Source organism: Ranitomeya variabilis, chromosome 3 (genome assembly GCF_051348905.1).
Source record: "Ranitomeya variabilis isolate aRanVar5 chromosome 3, aRanVar5.hap1, whole genome shotgun sequence".
NCBI classification, from domain to species: Eukaryota; Metazoa; Chordata; class Amphibia; order Anura; family Dendrobatidae; genus Ranitomeya; species Ranitomeya variabilis.
This window is the reverse complement of record NC_135234.1, coordinates 329,709,071-329,731,985: the sequence shown is the minus strand read 5'-3', so window position 1 is coordinate 329,731,985 and position 22,915 is coordinate 329,709,071. Positions and strand designations below refer to the sequence as shown.

The 22,915-nt window shown below is 44.2% G+C and overlaps 1 protein-coding gene across 1 annotated transcript in view; it reads left to right on the top strand.

Moving 5' to 3' along the window:
- The window catches only part of SDC3 (syndecan 3), a 250,789-nt gene extending 228,254 nt beyond the window's left edge, over positions 1-22,535 (top strand). Inside the window, exon 5 of the mRNA XM_077295784.1 lies at positions 17,490-22,535. Coding sequence (XP_077151899.1) covers positions 17,490-17,656 — 167 coding nt within the window. The 3' untranslated portion in view covers positions 17,657-22,535. The remainder of the gene's footprint in view (positions 1-17,489) is intronic.
- The last annotated feature ends 380 nt before the right edge of the window (positions 22,536-22,915 follow it).

The following is a 22,915-nucleotide window of genomic DNA, read 5'->3' as shown; positions in this document are numbered from 1 at the left end:
ACTTACTAAATAGACTGAGGATAGGAAAGGGATCTATGCGGTCAGCACAAAAAACTACAAAAAGCCACGCAGAGTGTGCAAAAAGACCCCCGCACCGACTCACGGTGCGGAGGTGCCACTCTGCACCCCAGAGCTTCCAGCTAGCAAGGCAATATCATGTTAGCAAGCTGGACTAGAACTTAGCAAGTACTAATAAATATATTCAGTACACAATGAACAACAAATGAACTAGCAGGGACTTAGCTTCTGCTGGAGTAGACAGGTCATCAGAAAGATCCGAGAGAGATCTGAACCAGTACCGATACATTGACAGCTGGCATGAAGTAATGATCTGAGTGGAGTTAAATAGAAAAGCCAGCCTAGCCGCAAACAAGGGCAGCTGAGGAAACAACCTCAGAACCAGCAGTTCCACTCACAGTCACCAGAGGGAGTCCACGGACAGAACTCGCCGAAGTACCATTCATGACCACAGGAGGGAGTTCGAGAACGGAATTCACAACACTCGAAGCCTGGTGAGTGTAACAGGCCTTTGCTTCCCCCCTGGAGGAGGGCCTGTAATTTGCTCTCTGCACCTCTCGCTTCCCAAACATCTGAAGGCCCCGTCTCACATAGCGAGATCGCTGCTGAGTCACAAGTTTTGTGACGCAACAGCGACCTCAGTAGCGATCTCGCTATGTGTGACACGTACCAGCGATCAGGCCCCTGCTGTGAGATCGCTGGTCGTGTCGGAATGGCCTGGACCGTTTTTTGGTCGTTGAGGTCCCGCTGACATCGCTGAATCGGTGTGTGTGACACCGATCCAGCGATGTCTTCACTGGTAACCAGGGTAAACATCAAGTTACTAAGCGCAGGGCCGCGCTTAGTAACCCGATGTTTACCCTGGTTACCAGCGTAAATGTAAAAAAAACAAACAGTACATACTCACCATCTGATGTCCGTCAGGTCCCTTGCCGTCTGCTTCCTGCTCTGAGTGCCGCCGTACAGTGAGAGCACAGCAGTGACGTCACCGCTGCGCTCTGCTCTCACTGTACGGCGGCTCAGTTAGAGCAGGAAGCAGACGGCAAGGGACCTGACGGACACCGAAAGGCGAGTATGTACTGTTTTTTTTTTTTTTTTTGGTAACCAGGGTAAACATCGGGTTACTAAGCGCGGCCCTGCGCTTAGTAACCCGATGTTTACCCTGGTTACCCGGGTGCTGCAGGGGGACTTTGGCATCGTTGAAACTGTCTTCAACGATGCCGAAGTCGTTCCCCTGATCGTTGGTCGCTGGAGAGAGCTGTCTGTGTGACAGCTCCCCAGCGATCACACAACGACTTACCAACGATCACGGCCAGGTCGTATCGCTGGTCGTGATCGTTGGTAAATCGCTATGTGAGACGGGGCCTTAACAGCAGAAACACCAGCAGTTTTATCATCTTCCAGAGGTTTCCTTAATCCTTCTCTGCTCACAGCCAGATCTATTAGGAGATTCCCCCTGAGCAGAGCGGTGATTACAGCCTGCACACACTTGCAATAGCCCTGTTCTCACAGTGGGGGGGCCAGGACAGATCCTCCTTTGCTGAGCAAACACGACTCCAGTGTGAGAGATAAGGGAGGCTGACAATATCCCTTCTAGTCAACAGAAGCTGATCGTCTACCACTGTCACTCTCCTCCATAAGGGTACCGTCACACAGTACCATTTACATCGCTACGACGGCACGATTCGTGACGTCGCAGCGTCGTATGAGTATCGCTCCAGCGTCGTAGACTGCGGTCACACGTTGCAATCACGGCCCTGGAGCGATGCTGAAGTCCCCGGGTAACCAGGGTAAACATCGGGTTACTAAGCGCAGGGCCGCGCTTAGTAACCCGATGTTTACCGTGGTTACCAGCGTAAAAGTAAAAAAAAACAAACCGTACATACTCACCATCTGATGCCCGTCAGGTCCCTTGCCGTCTGCTTCCTGCTCTGACAGATCCGGCCGTACAGTGAGAGCAGAGTGCAGCGGTGACGTCACTGCTGTGCTGTGCTCTCACTTTCCGGCCGGCAGACAGTAAGAGCGGAAAGCAGACGGCAAGGGACCTGACGGGCATCAGATGGTGAGTATGTACGGTTTGTTTTTTTTTACTTTTACGCTGGTAACCACGGTAAACATCGGGTTACTAAGCGCGGCCCTGCGCTTAGTAACCCGATGTTTACCCTGGTTACCAGCGAACGCATCGCTGGATCGCTGTCACACACAACGATCCAGCGATGACAGCGGGAGATCCAACGACGAAAGAAAGTTTCAAACGATGTGCTACGACGTACGATTCTCAGCTGGGTGCCTGATCGCAGTAGCGTGTCAGACACTGCGATATCGTAACGATATCGCTACAACGTCACGAATCGTGCCGTCGTAGCGATAAAAATGCCACTGTGTGACGGTACCCTAAGAGAAGATAAACTACTTCTTTGGATTCCCATCCCTTTTCCAGCAGCAGCAGCACCCAGGAGAACAGTAAGACATATATCAGACAGTGTGCTTCCTGTATGTTTTTCTTCTGCTTCTACAACATCATCACTGAGTTGTACCCTCAAGTACACTGTCCTGGGCTTGTCCCACACCTAACCTTGTCATGCTGGACCTAAAATGAGGTGACGAGCTTTGGCACCACCAGACATAACGTGGCTCATACCGGCTTTCACTGACTCTCCTGACCGCTGAGGCGCTTACCGTTAGCACCGCAGCACGACTGGGCACATGATGACCCGAGGCAGATCTCATAAGAAGGCCTCTCCTACTCGCCTGCCAGACTTCTTTCCGCGGTCTCAATCCTCACATGCCACAGGGAAAATGGCGGCGGCTTCTCCCTCCAGATCATCACACTCCTCCCTCTTCTCCCGGGATTCAGAAAGAGGTGAGACCTCAGCGGGAGCACAATATAGCAGCTCTGCACCTATGACCAGGGGGGATATGAAAGAATTCCTCACATCTATACGCACCTCATTAAAAGAGGATATGCAGGACATGTTGAAGGAGATAAGAGGAGACATTAACTCCCTAGGGGCCCGCACGGATCATTTGGAAAACAAAATGTCCGAATATGTCTCTGTAATTAACGCTCTGGTGGATGAAAACCAAGCTATAAAAGGCAAGTTAGCAGGGGCGTTCAATAAAATGCACGACTTAGAGGACAGATCCAGGAGGAACAATATTCGTGTGAGAGGAATCCCTGGAATGTTGCAGATAAAGATTTAGCTGCTTTCCTCCAGAATTTTATGCAGGCTGTCCTGCCCTCACTTTCCTCGAGAGATCTACTGGCGGACAGGGTACATAGAACACCCAAGCCCAAGCATCTACTGTAGATCCATCTCTTCCTAGAGACATCCTTGCATGGATTCATTTTTACACTACTAAAGAGACATTCCTGTGGCAGATAAGGAGCCCCCCTGACCTACCCCCTGAATTCCGGGATCTCCAGGTCTTCCCGGATTTGTCAGCTGCTACCCTGGCCAAAAGGAGAGAATACGCCCATGTCTGTAAAGCATTGAGGGACATCAACATACGTTACCGATGGGGGTTTAATCCTGTGCGTTTGATTATCACTTATGAAGGACGCATGGTCGCCTGCTCCTCGCCTAAACAGGCAGAGGAGAGGCTTACGGCCTGGAAAATACCCTTTGCTCCCAGACCTGCGGATACAGGAAGGAAAATAGCCTCAGACTGGTCTACGGATTGACAGTGCCACACGGACGGTGTTTGGATTGCTGAGCTCTCCTACTGCACCCTTCAGTGGGCCTTTGGATTGTGAACCTCTCACTTCCACCCCTCCACGCAGATTCTGTTCTGCGGACTGTCTGGACTGTTCCGGACGTTCCTACGAGGATTCCTCATATATTGACCTATGTTTTGGGGTTTTTTTGCTTTTTTTTTCCTTTGTTTTTACTTCTTTTTATTTTTTGGTTCTTTTTACTCTGTCTGGCATACATTTAGAGTCTCCTTCCGTTGCGACTACATGCTTGCCCTTCCCCTTTCTTCCCTCCAGGTTTTTTTCTCTCCAAATCCCCGGGCATTCTCTGTCTATGTTGATTTTTGATTATTATTATGGAACTGGCAGTTATTTGCATATAAGTTTCGGTACACCGCCAGTGGGGTCACTGGGTAATACCAGCAGTATAGACTTTAGTATAATGGTACCATGATTTTACAAATTCTTTCTTTGAATGTCAGGGGTTTAACCTCCCCTGAGAAGAGATCTATGATGTGGAGGAAGGTGAAGCGGTCGAGGGCAGATATTATCTGCCTGCAGGAGACCCATTTGTTGGTCGAGGATAATTTTAGGCTCCGTCATCCCCTCTTCCCACACATTTTATTTGCTAATGGCCCAACCAAAAAGGCTGGTGTGTGCATCATGGTGAAAAATACAATCGCTTTAAATTGATAGCGCAAAATAATGACCCCACGGGTAGGTGCTTAACTATCACGTGCCTATTGAATGGTGAGTTACACACGTTGACAAATCTTTATGCTCCCAATGAGGGACAACATAAATTCCTGAGAACAACCCTTCATGAAGTCTCTACGAATGTGAAGGGCAGCAATATAATATGTGGTGACTTTAATCTCCCCATGCATGTGGACCTTGATTGCTCTTCTGGTAGCAGACGACCTAGAGGGGACTTGACTCTCCTCACAGGCGAATTTCACCTGCATAATTATTGGAGATATTCGCATGCATCTGAGAGGGATTATACCTTTTACTCTCCCAGGCATTCCACATACTCCCGTATTGATTATTTTCTAACAGACAGTGCAACCTTGTCCAGATGTAGATCCGCAACTATAGGCTTAGGGTACCGTTACACTAAACGACTTGCCAACGATCACGACCAGTGATACGACCTGGCCGTGATCGTTGGTAAGTCGTTGTGTGGTCGCTGGGGAGCTGTCACACAGACAGCTCTCTCCAGCGACCAACTATCAGGGGAACGACGTCGGCATAGTTGAAACTGTCTTCAACGATGCCGAAGTCCCCGGGTAACCAGGGTAAACATCGGGTTACTAAGCGCAGGGCCGCGCTTAGTAACCCGATATTTACCCTGGTTACCATTGTAAAAGTTAAAAAAAAAAAAAAACAGTACATACTCACATTCCGATGTCTGCCACGTCCCCCGGCGTCAGCTTCCCGCACTGACTGTGTCAGTGCTGCCCGTAAAGCAGAGCACAGCGGTGACGTCACCGCTGTGCTTTGCTTTACGGCCGGCGCTGACAGTCAGTGCGGGAAGCTGACTGCGGGGGACGTGACAGACATCGGAATGTGAGTATGTACTGTTTTTTTTTTTAACTTTTACAGTGGTAACCAGGGTAAATATCGGGTTACTAAGCGCGGCCCTGCGCTTAGTAACCCGATATTTTCCCTGGTTACAAGTGAACACATCGCTGGATCGGCGTCACACAAGCCGATCCAGCGATGACAGCGGGTGATCAGCGACCAAAAAAAGGTCCTGATCATTCCCTACGACCAACGATCTCCCAACAGGGGCCTGATCGTTGGTCGCTGTCACACATAACGAGATCGTTAAGCGGGATCGTTGCTACGTCACCAAAAGCGTGACGTTGCAACGATATCGTTAACGAAATCGTTATGTGTGAAGGTACCTTTAATAACGTGGTCTGATCACGCTCCCATCACTCTAACTCTTACTTTAGAACATCAAGCTAACCCAGCCTTTAGGTGGCGATTAAACGACGCATTGCTGCTGAATGGGGAGGTGTTAGGCTACGTTCACAACGCAAACAAAACCGCAACAAAACGCACGCTAAAACGCTGCGTTTTGCGACGCATGCGTCCTTTTTTGCCGAAAGTTGGACGCAAAAAAAATGCAACTTGCTGCGTCCTCTGCGCCCAACGCTTGCGGCCAAAAAAACGCATGCGTCGCAAAACGCAGCACAACGCATGTCCATGCGCCCCCATGTTAAATATAGGGGCGCATGACGCATGCGGCGACGCTGCGGCGCCCGACGCTGCGGCACCGAACGCTAATGTGAACGTAGACTTAGATAGAATCTCTTCGGAGTTGGAACATTACTTTCAGATAAATGATAATGGAGAGGTTTCTGATGAGTCCTTATGGTTGGCGCATAAAGTAGTGATTAGAGGTTTGCTTCTCCAACAAGCTTCCTACCTGAAAAGGAAGAGGGAGAGTGGCAGAGAGGTATTACTTTCCCACCTGCAATATTTAGACAATATCAACAAGTCTGCTCCCACGCCTTCTATCTCTGAGGAGATCTATCAGATTAGGTTTAAATTGAGAGAAAATCTCCTGGCCAGATATGCACATAACATGAAGAAATTCAAGACTAATTTATATGCCGCAGGTGATAGGGCAGGTGCACTCCTGGCGCGCAGAGTACGTAAGAGGGAAGCTAAATCAAGAATGGACCATATCTTAGATAAAAATGGGATGGCCCTCAGGAACCCTCAGGATATAGTACAAGCTTTTGCAGAATATTATACCGGCTTGTATAATTTAAAAGATGACCCTTCTACTCCCCAACCGGATCACCAATCTATTTATAAATATCTAGACTCTATAAAATTACCCCGTATTACATCTGAGCAGCTAAACTATCTTAATTCTCCCTTCACAGATGTAGAAATTAACTCGATGATTAAACAAACTAAATCTCATAAGGCCCCAGGCCCAGACGGGCTGACGAATGACTATTATAAATCCTTTTATCTGTTGCTGACTCCATATTTGCAGAGATTATTCTCGGTGTGGAGAGTCTCGGGTACTGTGACGGCTCCTGGTTTGGAAGCTACCATATCTACCATACCCAATCCTGGGAAACCCCTCACACACCCTGGTGACTTTAGACCCATTGCTGTGCTCAATTCGGATGTCAAAATATTCACTAAAATTATAGCGTCCAGACTAAAGCTTATTATCCCAACTATAATTTCACCGGACCAAGTGGGTTTTGTGGCCGGACGTGAGACAAAAGATGGGGTGCGGCGCATGCTTAATCTGATTAAAATAGCCGGCCTACCCAGTGCATTCCTGTCGCTTGATGCTGAGAAGGCTTTTGACAGGGTGCACTGGGGGTATCTTCGGGCAGTATTGGAAAGATTTGGACTGTCGGGCCCAATATTCTCAGCAATCTGTGCTATGTACTCGACTCCTTGTGCCAGGGTCTTGACGTCCGGTTTTTTATCTGGTCCGTTTCAGATCACGAATGGCACTCGTCAAGGTTGCCCACTGTCTCCTATTATTTTCGCACTGTGCATGGAGCCGCTTGCTGAACGCATAAGAACCTCTATTAATATCACCGGCATCAGGGTTGGACAGAAGGAGCACAGAATTGGCTTGTATGCTGATTATCCTGTGTCAACTTGGAGACATCCTTGACAGCTATTACCTTGGAACTTGGGGAATTCAGTAATGTGTCATACTACAGGTTGAATCCTACGAAGTGCTTGTTGTTTCCGGTGGCGGTTCCATGTGCGGCCAAGTCGAAAATGGAGGCTGACTTTCCATTTAACCCCTTTACCCCCAAGGGTGGTTTGCACGTTAATGACCGGGCCAATTTTTACAATTCTGACCACTGTCCCTTTATGAGTTTATAACTCTGGAACGCTTCAACGGATCTTCATGATAGTGGTAAAATTTCTTCGATATAACTTGCGTTTATTTGTGAAAAAAAAACGGAAATTTGGCGAAAATTTTGAAAATTTTGCAATTTTCCAACTTTGAATTTTTATGCCCTTAAATCACAGAGATATGTCACATAAAATACTTAATAGGTAACATTTCCCACATGTCTACTTTACATCAGCACAATTTAGGAACCAAAAATTTTTTTTGTTAGGGAGTTATAAGGGTTAAAAGTTGACCAGCAATTTCTCATTTTTACAACACCATTTTTTTTTAGGGACCACATCTCATTTGAAGTCATTTTGAGGGGTCTATATGATAGAAAATACCCAAGTGTGACACCATTCTAAAAACTGCACCCCTCAAGGTGCTCAAAACCACATTCAAGAAATTTAGTAACCCTTCAGGTGTTTCACAGGAATTTTTGGAATGTTTAAATAAAAATTAACATTTAAATTTTGTTTGCACAAAATTTATTTCAGCTCCAATTTGTTTTATTTTACCAAGGGTAACAGGAAAAAATGGACCCCAAAAGTTGTTGTACAATTTGTCCTGAGTACGCCGATACCCCATATGTGGGGGTAAACCACTATTTGGGCGCACCGCAGAGCTCGGAAGGGAAGGAGCGCCATTTGACTTTTCAATGCAAAAATGACTGGAATTGAGATGGCACGCCATGTTGCGTTTGGAGAGCCCCTGATGTGCCTAAACATTGAAACCCCCCACAAGTGACACCATTTTGGAAAGTAGACCCCCTAAGGAACTTATCTAGATGTGTGGTGAGCACTTTGACCCACCAAGTGCTTCACAGAAGTTTATAATGCAGAGCCGTAAAAATAAAAAATCATATTTTTTCACAAAAATTATCTTTTCGCCCCCAATTTTTTATTTTCCCAAGGGTAAGAGAAGAAATTAGACCACAAAAGTTGTTGTGCAATTTGTCCTGAGTACGCCGGTACCCCATATGTGGGGGTAAACGACTGTTTGGGCGCATGGCAGAGCTCAGAAGGGAAGGAGCGCCATTTGACTTTTCAATGCAAAATTGACTGGAATTAAGATGGGACGCCATGTCGCGTTTGGAGAGCCCCTGATGTGCCTAAACATTAAACCCCCCACAAGTGACACCATTTTGGAAAGTAGACCCCCTAAGGAACTTATCTAGATGTGTTTTGAGAGCTTTGATCCCTCAAGTGTTTCACTACAGTTTATAACGCAGAGCCGTGAAAATAAAAAATATTTTTTTCCACAAAAATGATTATTTAGCCCCCAGTTATGTATTTTCCCAAGGGTAACAGGAGAAATTGGACCCCAAAAGTTGTTGTCCAATTTGTCCTGAGTATGCTGATACCCCATATGTGGGGGGGAACCACTGTTTGGGCACATGGTAGAGCTCGGAAGGGAAGGAGCGCCATTTGAAATGCAGACTTAGATGGATTGGTCTGCAGGCGTCATGTTGCATTTGCAGAGCCCCTGATGTACCCAAACAGTAGAAACCCCCAAAAGTGACCCCATATTGGAAACTAGACCTCCCAAGGAACTTATCTAGATGTGTTGTGAGAACTTTGAACCCCCAGGTGTTTCACTACAGTTTACAACGCAGAGCCGTGAAAATAAAAAATCTTTTTTTTTCCAACAAAAATGATTTTTAGCCTCTGAAATTTATATTTTCCCAAGGGTAACAAGAGAACTTGGACCCCAAAAGTTGTTGTCCAATTTGTCCCGAGTACGCTGATGCCCCATATGTTGGGGTAAACCCCTGTTTGGGCGCACGGTAAAGCTCGGAAGCGAAGGAGCACTGTTTTACTTTTTCAATGCAGAATTGGCTGGAATTGAGATCGGACGCCATGTCGCGTTTGGAGAGCCCCTGATGTGCCTAAACAGTGGAAACTCCCCAATTCTAACTGAAACCCTAATCCAAACACACCCCTAACCCTAATCCCAACGGTAACCCTAACCACACTCCTAACCCTGACACACCCCTAACTCTAATCCCAACCCTAATCCCAACTGTAAATGTAATCCAAACCCTAACTTTAGCCCCAACCCTAACCCTAACTTTAGCCCCAACCTTAACCCTAACTTTAGCTCCAACCCTAGCCCCAACCCTAACCCCAGCCCTAACCCTAGCCCTAACCCTAGCCCTAACCCTTCCCCTAACCTTAACCCTAGCCCTAACCCTAACCGTAATGGGAAAATGGAAATAAATACATTTTTTTAATTTTATTATTTTTCCCTAACTAAGGGGGTGATGAAGGGTGGTTTGATTTACTTTTATAGCATTTTTTATAGCGGATTTTTATGATTGGCAGCCGTCACACACTAAAAGACGCTTTTTATAGCAAAAAAGTTTTTGCATCTCCACATTTTGAGACCTATAATTTTTCCATATTTTGGTCCACAGAGTCAAGTGAGGTCTTGTTTTTTGCGGGACGAGTTGACGTTTTTATTGGTAACATTTTCGGACAGGTGACAGTTTTTGATCACTTTTTATTCCGATTTTTGTGAGGCAGAATGACCAAAAACCAGCTATTCATGAATTTCTTTGGGGGGAGGCGTTTATACCGTTCCACGTTTGGTAAAATTGATAAAGCAGTTTTATTCTTCTGGTCAGTACGATTACAGCAATACCTCATTTATATCATTTTTTTATGTTTTGCCGCTTTTATACGATAAAAACTATTTTATAGAATAAATAATTATTTTGGCATCGCTTTATTCTGAGGACTATAACTTTTTTATTTTTTCTTTGATGACGCTGTATGGTGGCTCCTTTTTTGCGGGACAAGATGACGTTTTCAGCGGTACCATGGTTATTTATATCCGTCTTTTTGATCGCGTGTTATTCCACTTTTTGTTCGGCGGTATGATAATAAAGCGTTGTTTTTTGCCTCGTTTTTTTTTTTTTCCCTACGGTGTTCACAGAAGGGGTTAACTAGTGATATAGTTTTATAGGTGGGGTCGTTACGGACAATACTAAATATGTGTACTTTTATTGTTTTATTTTTTTTTATTTAGATAAAGAAATGTATTTATGGGAATAATATATACCGTATTTTCTGGTGTATAAGACGACTGGGCGTATAAGACGACCCCCAACTTTTCCATATAAAATATGGAATTTGGGATATGCCCGCTGTATAAGACGGGGGTCATCTTATACGCCCAGTCATCTTATACGGCGTGTGGTTCCCAGGGTCTGAAAGAGAGGAGACTCTCCTTCAGGCCCTGGGATCCATATTCATGTTAAAAATAAAGAATAAAAATAAAAAATATGGATATACTCACCCCTCCGAGAAGCCTGGTTGTCACTGCTGCAAGCGTCTGCCTCCGTTCCTAAGAATTGCAGAGCATGAAGGACCCTCGATGACGTCGCAGTCCTGTGATTGGTCCGTGACCGCTCATGTGACCGGTCACCTGACCGTGACGTCATCGAAGGTCCTTCACGCTCTGCAATTCTTAGGAACGGAGGCAGACGCTTGCAGCGGTGACAGCCAGGCTTCTCGGAGGGGTGAGTATATACATATTTTTTATTTTTATTCTTTATTTTTTACATGAATATGGATCCCAGGGCCTGAAGGAGAGTTTCCTCTCCTTCAGACCCTGGGAACATCCAGGATCGCTACGTGCACATGCCGTACCTGGCGTATAAGATGACCCCCGACTTTTGGGACAATTTTTAGGGGTTAAAAAGTCGTCTTATACGCCGGAAAATACGGTATATTTTTTTTCTTTATTTAGGATTTTTTTTTTTTTTTTTACACATGTGGAAATTTTTTTTTTTACTTTTTCACATTGTCCCAGGGGGGGACATCACAGATCGGTGATCTGACAGTTTGCACAGCACTCTGTCAGATCACCGATCTGACTTAGAGCACTGCAGGCTTACCAAGCGCCTGCTCTGAGCAGGCACTTGGTAAGCCACCTCCCTCCCTGCAGGACTCGGATGCCGCGGCCATCTTGGATCCGGGCACCTGCAGCGAGGAGGAGGTAAGAGACCCTCGCAGCAACGCGAATCGCGTTGCTCCGGGGGTCTCAGGGAAGCACGCAGGGAGCCCCCTCCCTGCGCGATGCTTCCCTGTATCGCCGGCGCACCGCGATCATGTTTGATCGCTGTGTGCCGGGGGTTAATGTGCCGGGGGCGGTCCGTGACCGCTCCTGGCACATAGTGCCGGATGTCAGCTGTGATAATCAGCTGACACCCGGCCGCGATCGGCGGCGCTCACGGGGGGCGCTCAGAAAGGGGTTAAATGGATGACAGAGGGTATCCCGTACTTGGGAGTTATTTTGACGGGCTCTGAACAGATTGTCGAGAAGAATTTCTCTAAATTGATCACACAGGTTAGGGCACAACTTGACCATTTTCACATAGTTATGACATCCTGGATTGCCAGGATTAATGTTTTCAAACTGATGATCCTGCCTAAAATACTGTATCTCCTTAGGTGTATCCCATTAAAAATCCCCAAACGTTTGATTTTGAAATTACAAACTATGACATACGATTATATTTGGTCACACAAAAAATCTAGAATCTCTAGGACCTTGATGTACTATCCGTACAAACGGGGAGGGCTGGGAATGCCGAACCTCATGCTGTACCATAGAGCGGCCATACTAACTGGACTTAGAGACTGGTGGCAGGCGGACAAAGACCATAGATGGCTCCAAATAGAAAACTACTATGCCAAAACTAGATCTACCCACACGATTCTTGAGGCTGAATCTATTGCAATCACTAATTTTTCCCCTACCTTACCAACCATGAAAATCGCGCTCCACTATTGGAGGACACTGGTCCCTTCCTTGATTAAATTATCTCATGACTCCCTATCCTTAAAAGCCCTTGAGACACACATCCCATTTATTAATCTCCAGCCTTGCATTGATGCTGGAATCGTAACATTACGGCAGATATTTGGTACCACAGGCCTTTCCCCTTTGACCGCTTGGCCTCCAACTTCCCGAATGTCCGGAGATATTTCTATCAATATTTGCAGATACGTCATCTACTTCATAATTCCCCAAACTCGCCTTTCTTCAACTCCCTTTTAAATAACAGGGTTAATGGTTATTTCTTGTTGCCTGACTCTGGCCCGAAGGGAATTTCAATATTATATAAAGCCTTAAACGACCCAGCAGAAGATGTTAAACTGCCATGTATGATCAAGTGGGAACAGGATCTGGACTTCCTATCTGACCCGATAGATTGGGAGGAGGGACTGGGTGAAGTATTACGGGTATCTGCCTGTGTCAATCATCTCGAACAATTGAAAAAAGTACACCTTAGATGGTATCAATATCCGGTTCAGGTGGCTCACTATGACCTTGCCAGGTCGGATAAATGCTGGAGGGGGTGCGGTCACAGGGGAACTCTGGAACACACCTGGTGGTCGTGTCCAACTCTTCAACCCTGGTGGAGAGATATGGACCTTTTAATTGCACAGGTCTTGGGGATCCAGCTGACTCTGTCACCTAGGCAGGCCATTCTTCACATCGGCCTGGAAAACATTCCACACATACTTCGAGGTACACTATCACATATTTTAATAGCTGCCAGGTTATTAGTTGCCTCAAGATGGAAAGACACTAATTCTCCCAATATTAGTGAATTAATTAATAAACGTAATGTCCACTGCCAATATGAACTCGCCTTGGCTCACTCCATGACTGCCAAAACCAAAAGACAAAATATTTGGCACCCTTGGTTACATAGTGGTCATTCCTCTATTGACCTGCACACCTTGTTTGACCGTTTACTTGAGTGGGAATAAGTAAGCATAATTGACATGTCTGTTTTTGTGTTTGTAATATTCTTATTCTGCCACAGTTTGCCAGGACCCCCTTGTCTATAACTGAACTGCTAGATAATGTCTTGTGAATGCCTATACTCCTTTCCTCCCCCCCTATTCCCCCTACCGCACCTAAAATGCAAATGAAATGTGTCATCGTTAACTTGAGGCTTTTTAGAGATTATTGCATCTTCAACTTGCTTAACTGTTCACAATAACAGCAGTTTTGACCAGGGGGGCCAAACTTTTACATGCCACTGTATATTCTGTATTGCATTTCATTAATAATAGGGAATAAAGTTAAAAAAAATCTCCAGAAAAAAGTCCACCGAAAAAGTGTCAACATGTTACAGCAGGATAGGACAAAAGTAAATGTTTACAGTGCACATGAATGGGAGAATAAGTAAAGTTTCTATTTAGAATATTGTCTGTGAGATGTTCCTGTAAAGTACAGTATACATGTAATACATAGGAACCTCAATAGCATAATGCCCAATAATGTAAGCTAATATGCCAAGTGTATACAACATATACCAGAATCAGAAAGCAGCAATATACAAATATGAGTATATCACAGGGGATAAAGCGTCATAAAGTGAACGGTATCTATTATACCCTTTGTTATACTTCTCCTGTCCAGTCTTCGTCTGGAACAGTGCCGGTACCAGAGGTGGCTACAAGCAGTTTTTATTTTATATTGGGGAACATAGCAATCAAGAAGAGGTTTTCTGAGTGTGAACAACCCTTTTAAGGCATATTTAATCGGGAATGAGTGTTCCTAGGACCGCTCTCTTCCTATCTCAATAGGTTACCCAGAAGGCTTGTTTTTCAGGTAAAATGATTTTAACAATTTAATCAGGGGTTGTCTGCCACATAACGGCAATATGCGATGTGCACACTATTACGATTCGCCTGTATTCTCTGTGCTGGTGGGTGGTTTCATCCAGCTTTTTTAAAGGAGAAGAGAATAGTAAAAAGCCTGATGAGACTAGTTGGTGTGTGACCACAAGTCTACAAATCTCACACATGCCGTCATGATGATAGTGTGCGCATTACTCTAAACGATTCAACAGTCTGCAGTCACATAGAGCACCTGCAGACTGTTCTTCCGAGGCTGGACAACTCCATTATGATTACTGAAAAATCAGTGATATCCGCAGCATATCGTCCTGTGTAACCCGGTAATTTGCTGCCGATAATATGATGTTCTGTGCACACAGAGTGATCAGTCCTATGCTCATGGAAGTGTGGTTGGCCTTTGTAAAGGGCCAGTAGATGAAAGCTGACCACTCTGGTCGCCAGTGTAAATGTGCTGTTGGGTACGGTGTAATACTTACCTGCCTTTTCTTGATGTTAATAGGATCTCCAAGCACTGCCTGGTGCCCGTTATGCTCGACCCCAAATTGTCTGAGTTTTCTGGATGAATCTTGGATGATTTTGATATACTCTTAAGTTTCTCATGCTTGTTTTTACACATTGTCTTCTCCCATCAGGCTAACCATAAATGAATGTAATAATATTAGAATAATAATGTCAGTATAATATGGCAGTATACATTGGGCAACACGTTGGCTCAGTGGTTAGCACTGTAGCTTTACAGCACTGGGGTCCTGGGGTCAAATTCCACCAAGAACAACATCTGCAAGAAGCTTGTGTGGATTTCCTCCACGTACTCTTGGTTCCCTCCCACATTCCAAAGACTTATTGATAGGGAGTGTAGGTTGTGAGCCCCAATTGGAACAGTGAGGCTTCTGTGGAATTAATGGTGCTATATAAGTATTAGATATATGTATATGTTTACTGACAATATTACTATATTATTGTACATTCATTGTTACACCCAAGTTTGGGGAACATTAGGGTTCCTTCCTACAAACCTGATAATATTTACGGTATATTCAGAAAAATCACCAGTCTGTGGCTGCCCCCCAGACTGGTGATGGCTACTCTTTAAAGGGTGGGTGAAGGATATACAGCACTCATGGAAACTGGTGTTCTGTATTGACCCTTTTACCATCATATATATCATATTATTTTTCTGTCATGGTAGATGAACTATATTATTCAGGTAGGCAGATATACAGTAACATAAATCTCGTCAAGGATAACCTATTGTCACTTCTTGCTATTTATAACTGTGTATTTATGAATTAATTAATTTGGCTCCTTTTTATTATTAATTAGTACGCAGTGCACTTTATTATGATCCATATAATATACTTCTTTATATTCTAGCATCATGTGTTTATTATTATAACTTTTTGCGCTGTGTATCTCCACCTCATGGTTTAATTGTCTTGTGTTTTTGGTTTTCAGTTGTCTCGGTCCAACTTTTTGTTATCAATAAAACTATTTGGTGTTACTTCATTCTTTCTGGACTTTTTTGTAGGTGTGATTACCCTTTAAAGGTTTTGTCCAGCTTAAAGAACACTCTTCCTATCAACATTTTTATCCTCTTAATATATAGCACTGTGTACTTACAATTGCTCATTTTGCCTTTCTACCCAGTTAATTCTTCGCTTTTCCATTAGGTCTATGACATCACGTAATTAAACAGTGACTAGCTAAATCCTTCTAAGCGCCTAACAGGTCAGTTTTTGCTGTGTGCCTCATGATACACTGAAAAAGTCAATGGCGGGGGGAGGGGGGAAGGAGCTGAGTCAGGAGGTGAAGAGAAGAATTATTTCTGTAAGGACAAGAAATTTCCTGTTTCTAAGTAAAGCAGAGAAAAGAGAAGAATTATCAGGGTAGAAAGGCAAAATGAGCAATAGTAAGTACACAGTGCTATATAATATGATAATTGCGCTATATTAAGAGGATGCACGTTTTGATGGAAGGAGTGTTTCTTTAAGAAGTAAAGTTGTCAGAGTGACTGCAGACTGACAAATTATTATAGTGTGTGATGTGCCCACAGTCACAATTCCCCTGTATGATTGAATGAATTTTGCATAATTGCAATCTCGTGCTAACAAGTCTCATCCTGCTTCTTTCAATGGAAGAGAATAAAGAGCCGCTGGGTGAGATTAGTCGCAAATAGCATACATGTGGTCATTTGATTGCCCACCTGCACGGGGATACATGGGAATTCAGCAGCCTGCAGTCACTTCTTAAACTGCATCTAACTTTGACTAGCACTTGTTTCAAGCAAGTTATCAGTCTATTGAAAGGACTGTTACTAACTTATCATTTCACTGCTCATCACTCCGCTCTCCAAAGAAAAAGACTGCTGAAACATTTATTAATGGCTTTGAACCTTTCGTATTATTTCAGGTATTGGTCACATTTTATTCATATGGTCTACACATATGAGGAAAAGTCACCGACCTCACATAAAAGGCAGATCTTTGATCTATACTCCAAAGATCTGTGTGGCTGAAGTAATACCTTTCATACACCAAAACAACGGTCCTGATTCATTACTGTATTTGCACCTGTTCTTAGTCAAAAAACAACAAAAACTAGACAGTCTTTCATTTGCGTCAAATTCCTCTTTTAATTTGTGCCATTGTGGGCGGAATTTAGGTTTTCCAGAGATTTTCACTCAATTCATCATTTGCAACTTTTTGAAAAGTTGCAAAATTCATTGCAAATGTACCCCAGTCCCTACCTGGAGTGATTTTATGTATGCCAGATATCTTGGTGCAATTCATGCAACTTCTTGCGCTAAAAAATTGCAAAAAAGGCAAGTCAAAAATAAAGGCCTGTTTCAACTGTGTGAAAAACTCATGAACTTTGTACGCCATTTTGATGAATTTGGCGCACATTTTGTATTTTGCAAATTCCGCTAGACAAAAAAAGAATAGTGACTTGAAACAATTGCAAATGATGAATGGGACCTTGTGTGTATTACACATGAGCGCCATCTTTCCTGTATATGTAACGGCCTCCATTCATAGCGTCATAGTTACATTCAGGATATCAGTTTTCCAGTCTAATTTCAGTTGCTATATGTTAGTCTTTAAGTATATGAAAAATATGCTACAGATACAAGTACCGTGATAATATAAAACACTAGACAATTCTGAAGTTTTCATAGAAATCATAAGCCATATCTAATGAGCGTTTCCTTCTTTTCCAGCGGTGATAGTAGGAGGAGTGGTCGGAGCCCTATTTGCTGCATTTCTAGTGATGCTGCTGATTTACCGCATGAAAAAGAAAGATGAAGGAAGTTACGCCCTGGAAGAGCCCAAACCAGCCAGCGTTTCCTATCAAAAACCGGACAATCATGAGGAATTCTACGCATAGTAGGGGGAATGTGTCCTCTCTTTTTCCAGTTCTGATGATGATCAAAGGGCCTGTGGACGGATCTTTCTTGGCTCCCATGTTCAGTGATCCCGGATGTGGGCTTTTTCTTCATTTCTACATCACAACTACCTGAAGTGCGGACATGTGAAATTAGATCAGGACACGTCACCACTCTTTGCTGTGGGATTTCTATTCTGTTCATTCCTCTTTGCGTTTGTACACTGTAAATGGCCACAGCTGCCCGGTGCTTCCTTGAGGGTTCTTTTGCAATGTATGACTGATAATGCTGTTGTGGCCATCACGTAGCAAATTCAGGACCCACGAAAGCACAAGTGATGCCTTTTAGATCACCTTATATTGCAGTATTGGCATATACTAGGAAATATGTTCTGCAGCCCCAGATCGACATCTGCTTTTTAATAATATTTCCAAAGTAAGAAGTTTATGTACATGCTAAAGGGGATTTGGAATGTTGTACAAAAATCCGATATATACATATATATATCTTTCTATTAGACCTATACATATGAATTTCTAATCCGACCACAGGCTCTGCCATTAAGCTGTAAATATGATCTGGTGTAAATTAAGACATTTTAGGGAGTCTTATTGGAAAAAAAGAACTTTTTTAAACATTTAGACAAAACGTTCTCCAGCAAATATGCTTATGTGAATATCAAGACTAAAATAGGGATGTATCTTTAAATGTTGAAATGGTACTGTGGTGGTGAAGGGATGAGATTAGTGTTTTGGTTAAATGTAGTGCCATAAAAAGGGACATGGTTGAAATGTTTTTGCTCCAACCCCACAAGGTGCAATTCTCATTTTTTAATGCTTACACTTGTCCTGATCTGTTCTAAGAGCACATTCAGAAGTCCATCCAAATCGGTCCGATCTCGAACCGCAGTGCACAGACTGGCCGCTGCCCCCCCTGACCTGAGCGTGACAGCTCTGATAGAAATATGTGAAGCTGTCATGTTCCGATAGGGAGACCTACAGCCAGTCTAAATCGGGGCGATTTGTATAGATGTCTGGGCGCGCCTTAACACTATAACCTCTTCTTTATGAGAGGTGTTATAAAGTGTAATTAAAAGCTACACCGTAAACTCAAAAAATAAAGAGCACAGTTCAACCAACACTATGCTTGTTTTACCGAACCAAAAAAAGCCTTTGTCATTCATCAATTTGGCCACAGCTAATGATTCTGGACATTTTTATGCAGAGGAGTGCAGTTAGTTGGAAAGTACCTTAGTTATTTTAAACCTGGATGAAAATCCAGTTTGATCATCAACAGCATAGTTTAAACCTAGTTTATCACAGGTCTTATTCTGTCAGAAATCTTCATTAATTTTTTGTTTTCTAATCCATTCCAAAAAGTTTGATCTCAGCAGTTTGCTGGGTTTAAACAGACTTTCTAAATCAATTTTTTGGCACTCCAGAAGTGTATGCCGTTTCACCAATCCTGAGATTGATAATTTAACGCTACATTAGTTTGTACATTTCTCCTGCACAACCGGTGGCTATGGTGCAAGTATTACAAGGGAACACAGAACTCCAGTCCCAATACAAGGTACTCAAGTATGATTCTAGCCCGTATACAGTGGTAAAAAGAATTTACATCTCGCATAATTCCTCTGTTAATTGTTAGGTAATACAAAAATGTGACGTTTAGTCAGATTACATGTCATTCTCAAATATCAGATCGCTCTCACCAGAGCGAGTATACCAGAGTCCTGCTGCATACTGCACTGCGCCTCTCACCAGAGCAAGTATACCAGATTCCTGCTGCGTACTGCACTGCGCCTCTCACCAGAGCGAGTATACCAGATTCCTGCTGCATGCTGCACAGCGCCTCTCACCAGAGCGACTCGAGTATACCAGATTTCTGCTGCATACTGCACAGCGCCTCTCACCAGAGCGAGTATACCAGATTCCTGCTGCGTACTGCACAGCGCCTCTCACCAGAGCGAGTATACCAGATTCCTGCTGCATACTGCACAGCGCCTCTCACCAGAGCGAGTATACCAGATTCCTGCTGCGTACTGCACAGCGCCTCTCACCAGAGCGAGTATGCCAAATTCCTGCTGCATACTGCACAGCGCCTCTCACCAGAGCGAGTATACCAAATTCCTGCTGCATACTGCACAGCGCCTCTCACCAGAGCGAGTATACGAGATTCCTGCTGCATGCTGCACAGCGCCTCTCACCAGAGCGAGTATACCAGATTCCTGCTGCATACTGCACAGCGCCTCTCACCAGAGCGAGTATACCAGATTCCTGCTGTGTACTGCACAGCGCCTCTCACCAGAGCGAGTATGCCAAATTCCTGCTACATACTGCACAGCGCCTCTCACCAGAGCGAGTATACCAAATTCCTGCTGCATACTGCACAGCGCCTCTCACCAGAGCGAGTATACCAGATTCCTGCTGCATGCTGCACAGCGCCTCTCACCATAGCGAGTATACCAGATTCCTGCTGCATACTGCACAGCGCCTCTCACCAGAGCGAGTATACCAGACTCATGCTGCATACTGCACAGCGCCTCTCACCAGAGCGAGTATATCAGATTCCTGCTGCGTACTGCACAGCGCCTCTCACCAGAGCGAGTATACCAGATTCCTGCTGCGTACTGCACAGCGCCTCTCACCAGAGCGAGTATACCAGATTCCTGCTGCGTGCTGCACAGCGCCTGACACCAGAGCGAGTATACCAGATTCCTGCTGCGTGCTGCACAGCGCCTCTCACCAGAGCGAGTATACCAGATTCCTGCTGCATGCTGCACAGCGCCTCTCACGAGAGCGATTATACCAGATTCCTGCTGCGTACTGCACTGCGCCTCTCACCAGAGCGAGTATACCAGATTCCTGCTGCATACTGCACAGCGCCTCTCACCAGCGCGAGTATACCAGATTCCTGCTGCATACTGCACAGCGCCTCTCACCAGAGCGAGTATACCAGATTCCTGCTGCTTACTGCACAGCGCCTCTCACCAGAGCGAGTATACCAGATTCCTGCAGCATACTGCACAGCGCCTCTCACCAGAGCGAGTATACCAGATTCCTGCTGCGTACTGCACAGCGCCTCTCACCAGAGCGATTATACCAGATTCCTGCTGCGTACTGCACAGCGCCTCTCACCAGAGCGAGTATACCAGATTCCTGCTGCGTACTGCACAGCGCCTCTCACCAGAGCGAGTATACCAGATTCCTGCTGCGTACTGCACAGCGCCTCTCACCAGAGCGAGTATACCAGATTCCTGCTGCGTACTGCACAGCGCCTCTCACCAGAGCGAGTATACCAGATTCCTGCTGCGTACTGCACAGTGCCTCTCACCAGAGCGAGTATACCAGATTCCTGCTGCGTACTGCACAGCGCCTCTCACCAGAGCGAGTATACCAGATTCCTGCTGCGTACTGCACAGCGCCTCTCACCAGAGCGGAGTATACCAGATTCCTGCTACATACTGCACAGCTCCTCTCACCAGAGCGAGTATACCAGATTCCTGCTGCGTACTGCACAGTGCCTCTCACCAGAGTTGTCATATTGCTATTCACTGTGTTTTTCTATTGTCTTCTAATCAACTCCTACATCCTGATGTTTGAGAAAGAGCATGCAATCTGAAGGAAACGTCACGTTTTTTGGATTGGTTAACAACAGAGCTACTAAACTTTGCAAATAAAAAACGAGATCTAAGTTATTTTTACTAGTGTATGAGAATAAACTGTCAATTGAATTCAACTGTGAAACCATTCATTCTTAGAGGTCGGAATCCCATTGATCATACTGTAGATGCCCTGGTCATAGGCCATCACTGGTATACACTGATTGGTGAAAATAAAAGGGTAAAGTAGTGGCCTGCCCTGCTAGCCCTCCAGCCGCATGTTATCAGGGCTTGATGGAAGGGCCAATTTTTTAGAAATTGGCTACTAAAGGACTATATTTTTGGAATAAAATATGTTTTCCTCCATGTGTTCATACTCCTAGATTATGTTTTCTTTCCTAGATGTGTCTTATACCCTTCAGGAAGATCTCATGGTTGTTTTCTATCTGCTGTCCACTTGTAAGTCAATGTAATGGAGCACCAAAGATGGGAAAAATGAGGCCTTAGTCCCTTTCCAGAATCCTTGGGTTGGAGGGTACCACAAGGCCACTAACAAAATGGATTGATATATTGGCAATGAGGTTAAAGAAGACGTTTCGTCTTAACTATAACTGATAAAATGACTAAACACTTTTAGGATTAGGACATTAAATAGGAATTATGAGACGATGCTCTCATCTAATATGGAACTTTTCTCAAGCAAGCTGAATGTCATTTATGTGGCAGTCTACGTATTTGTTATTTTCACTGTGGAGACCGAATGTAACATACCAAGGGGCGTCTTTACAGCAACTCTGTTGTACCACTCAATAATAACATGAAGCACTCTTTGGTAGACATTTTCTTGACTGGTCCATATCAAGACCTGGGATATTTTCCTTTTGTACATTATTCTACCAGTCTACCTGTAATTACAAAGTGGGTTAATTTCTTACAAAACATCTGTTGTAAGTGGTTAAATAATTTCTAGAAAGGTTCGGTAACTGGGGTTATACTGTAATAGAGCATTTTTTTGTATGTACAGTATGTAATTCACTAGGATTTTAGCATTAAAAATTTGCTTCTTAAAGTCTGTTCTGAATGTGTCTCATAGCACAGACTTTAAAGCCAAAAGCTAAAGCAACACGAGCAACAAGCAAACAAAAGCTGTTCACTCAAAAAGAGAACTATAACTTTGCCAATGATCTTTACGCAATGTTGCAGTTAATGTATCTTAATAATTTTATAATTATCTCTGTGCTGTATCCATTAAGGAAATAAAACTTAAAACATTTGAACTTTTTTCATTTTATTGTCATTTTTTGCTACATTGTTTTCTAATGATTACTATACATGCTGCTGATTATTAATGATTTGCTTTATTCTGTCTGTCTATGACAATCTTTTACTAGAATGCCATGTCATTGTATTAATGCTGGGTTTAGATTCCCGCAATGAAAAATGGGCCAGTTGCGTTAGCTAATTGTGGACGTGATTGGCTGTGTTTGCAGCTCCTTGTCCCAGACCTGAAGATGTCGTTACATAAAATGGAAAGAATAGTTCACTATGCAGTTTTTTCGTGCAGACCATCGGTCCGTATGGAGCATGAGTTGTATGCACTGGTTACAAGTGCTTCTCACAAAATTAGAATATCATCAAAGCTCCTGAACTCTTTGAA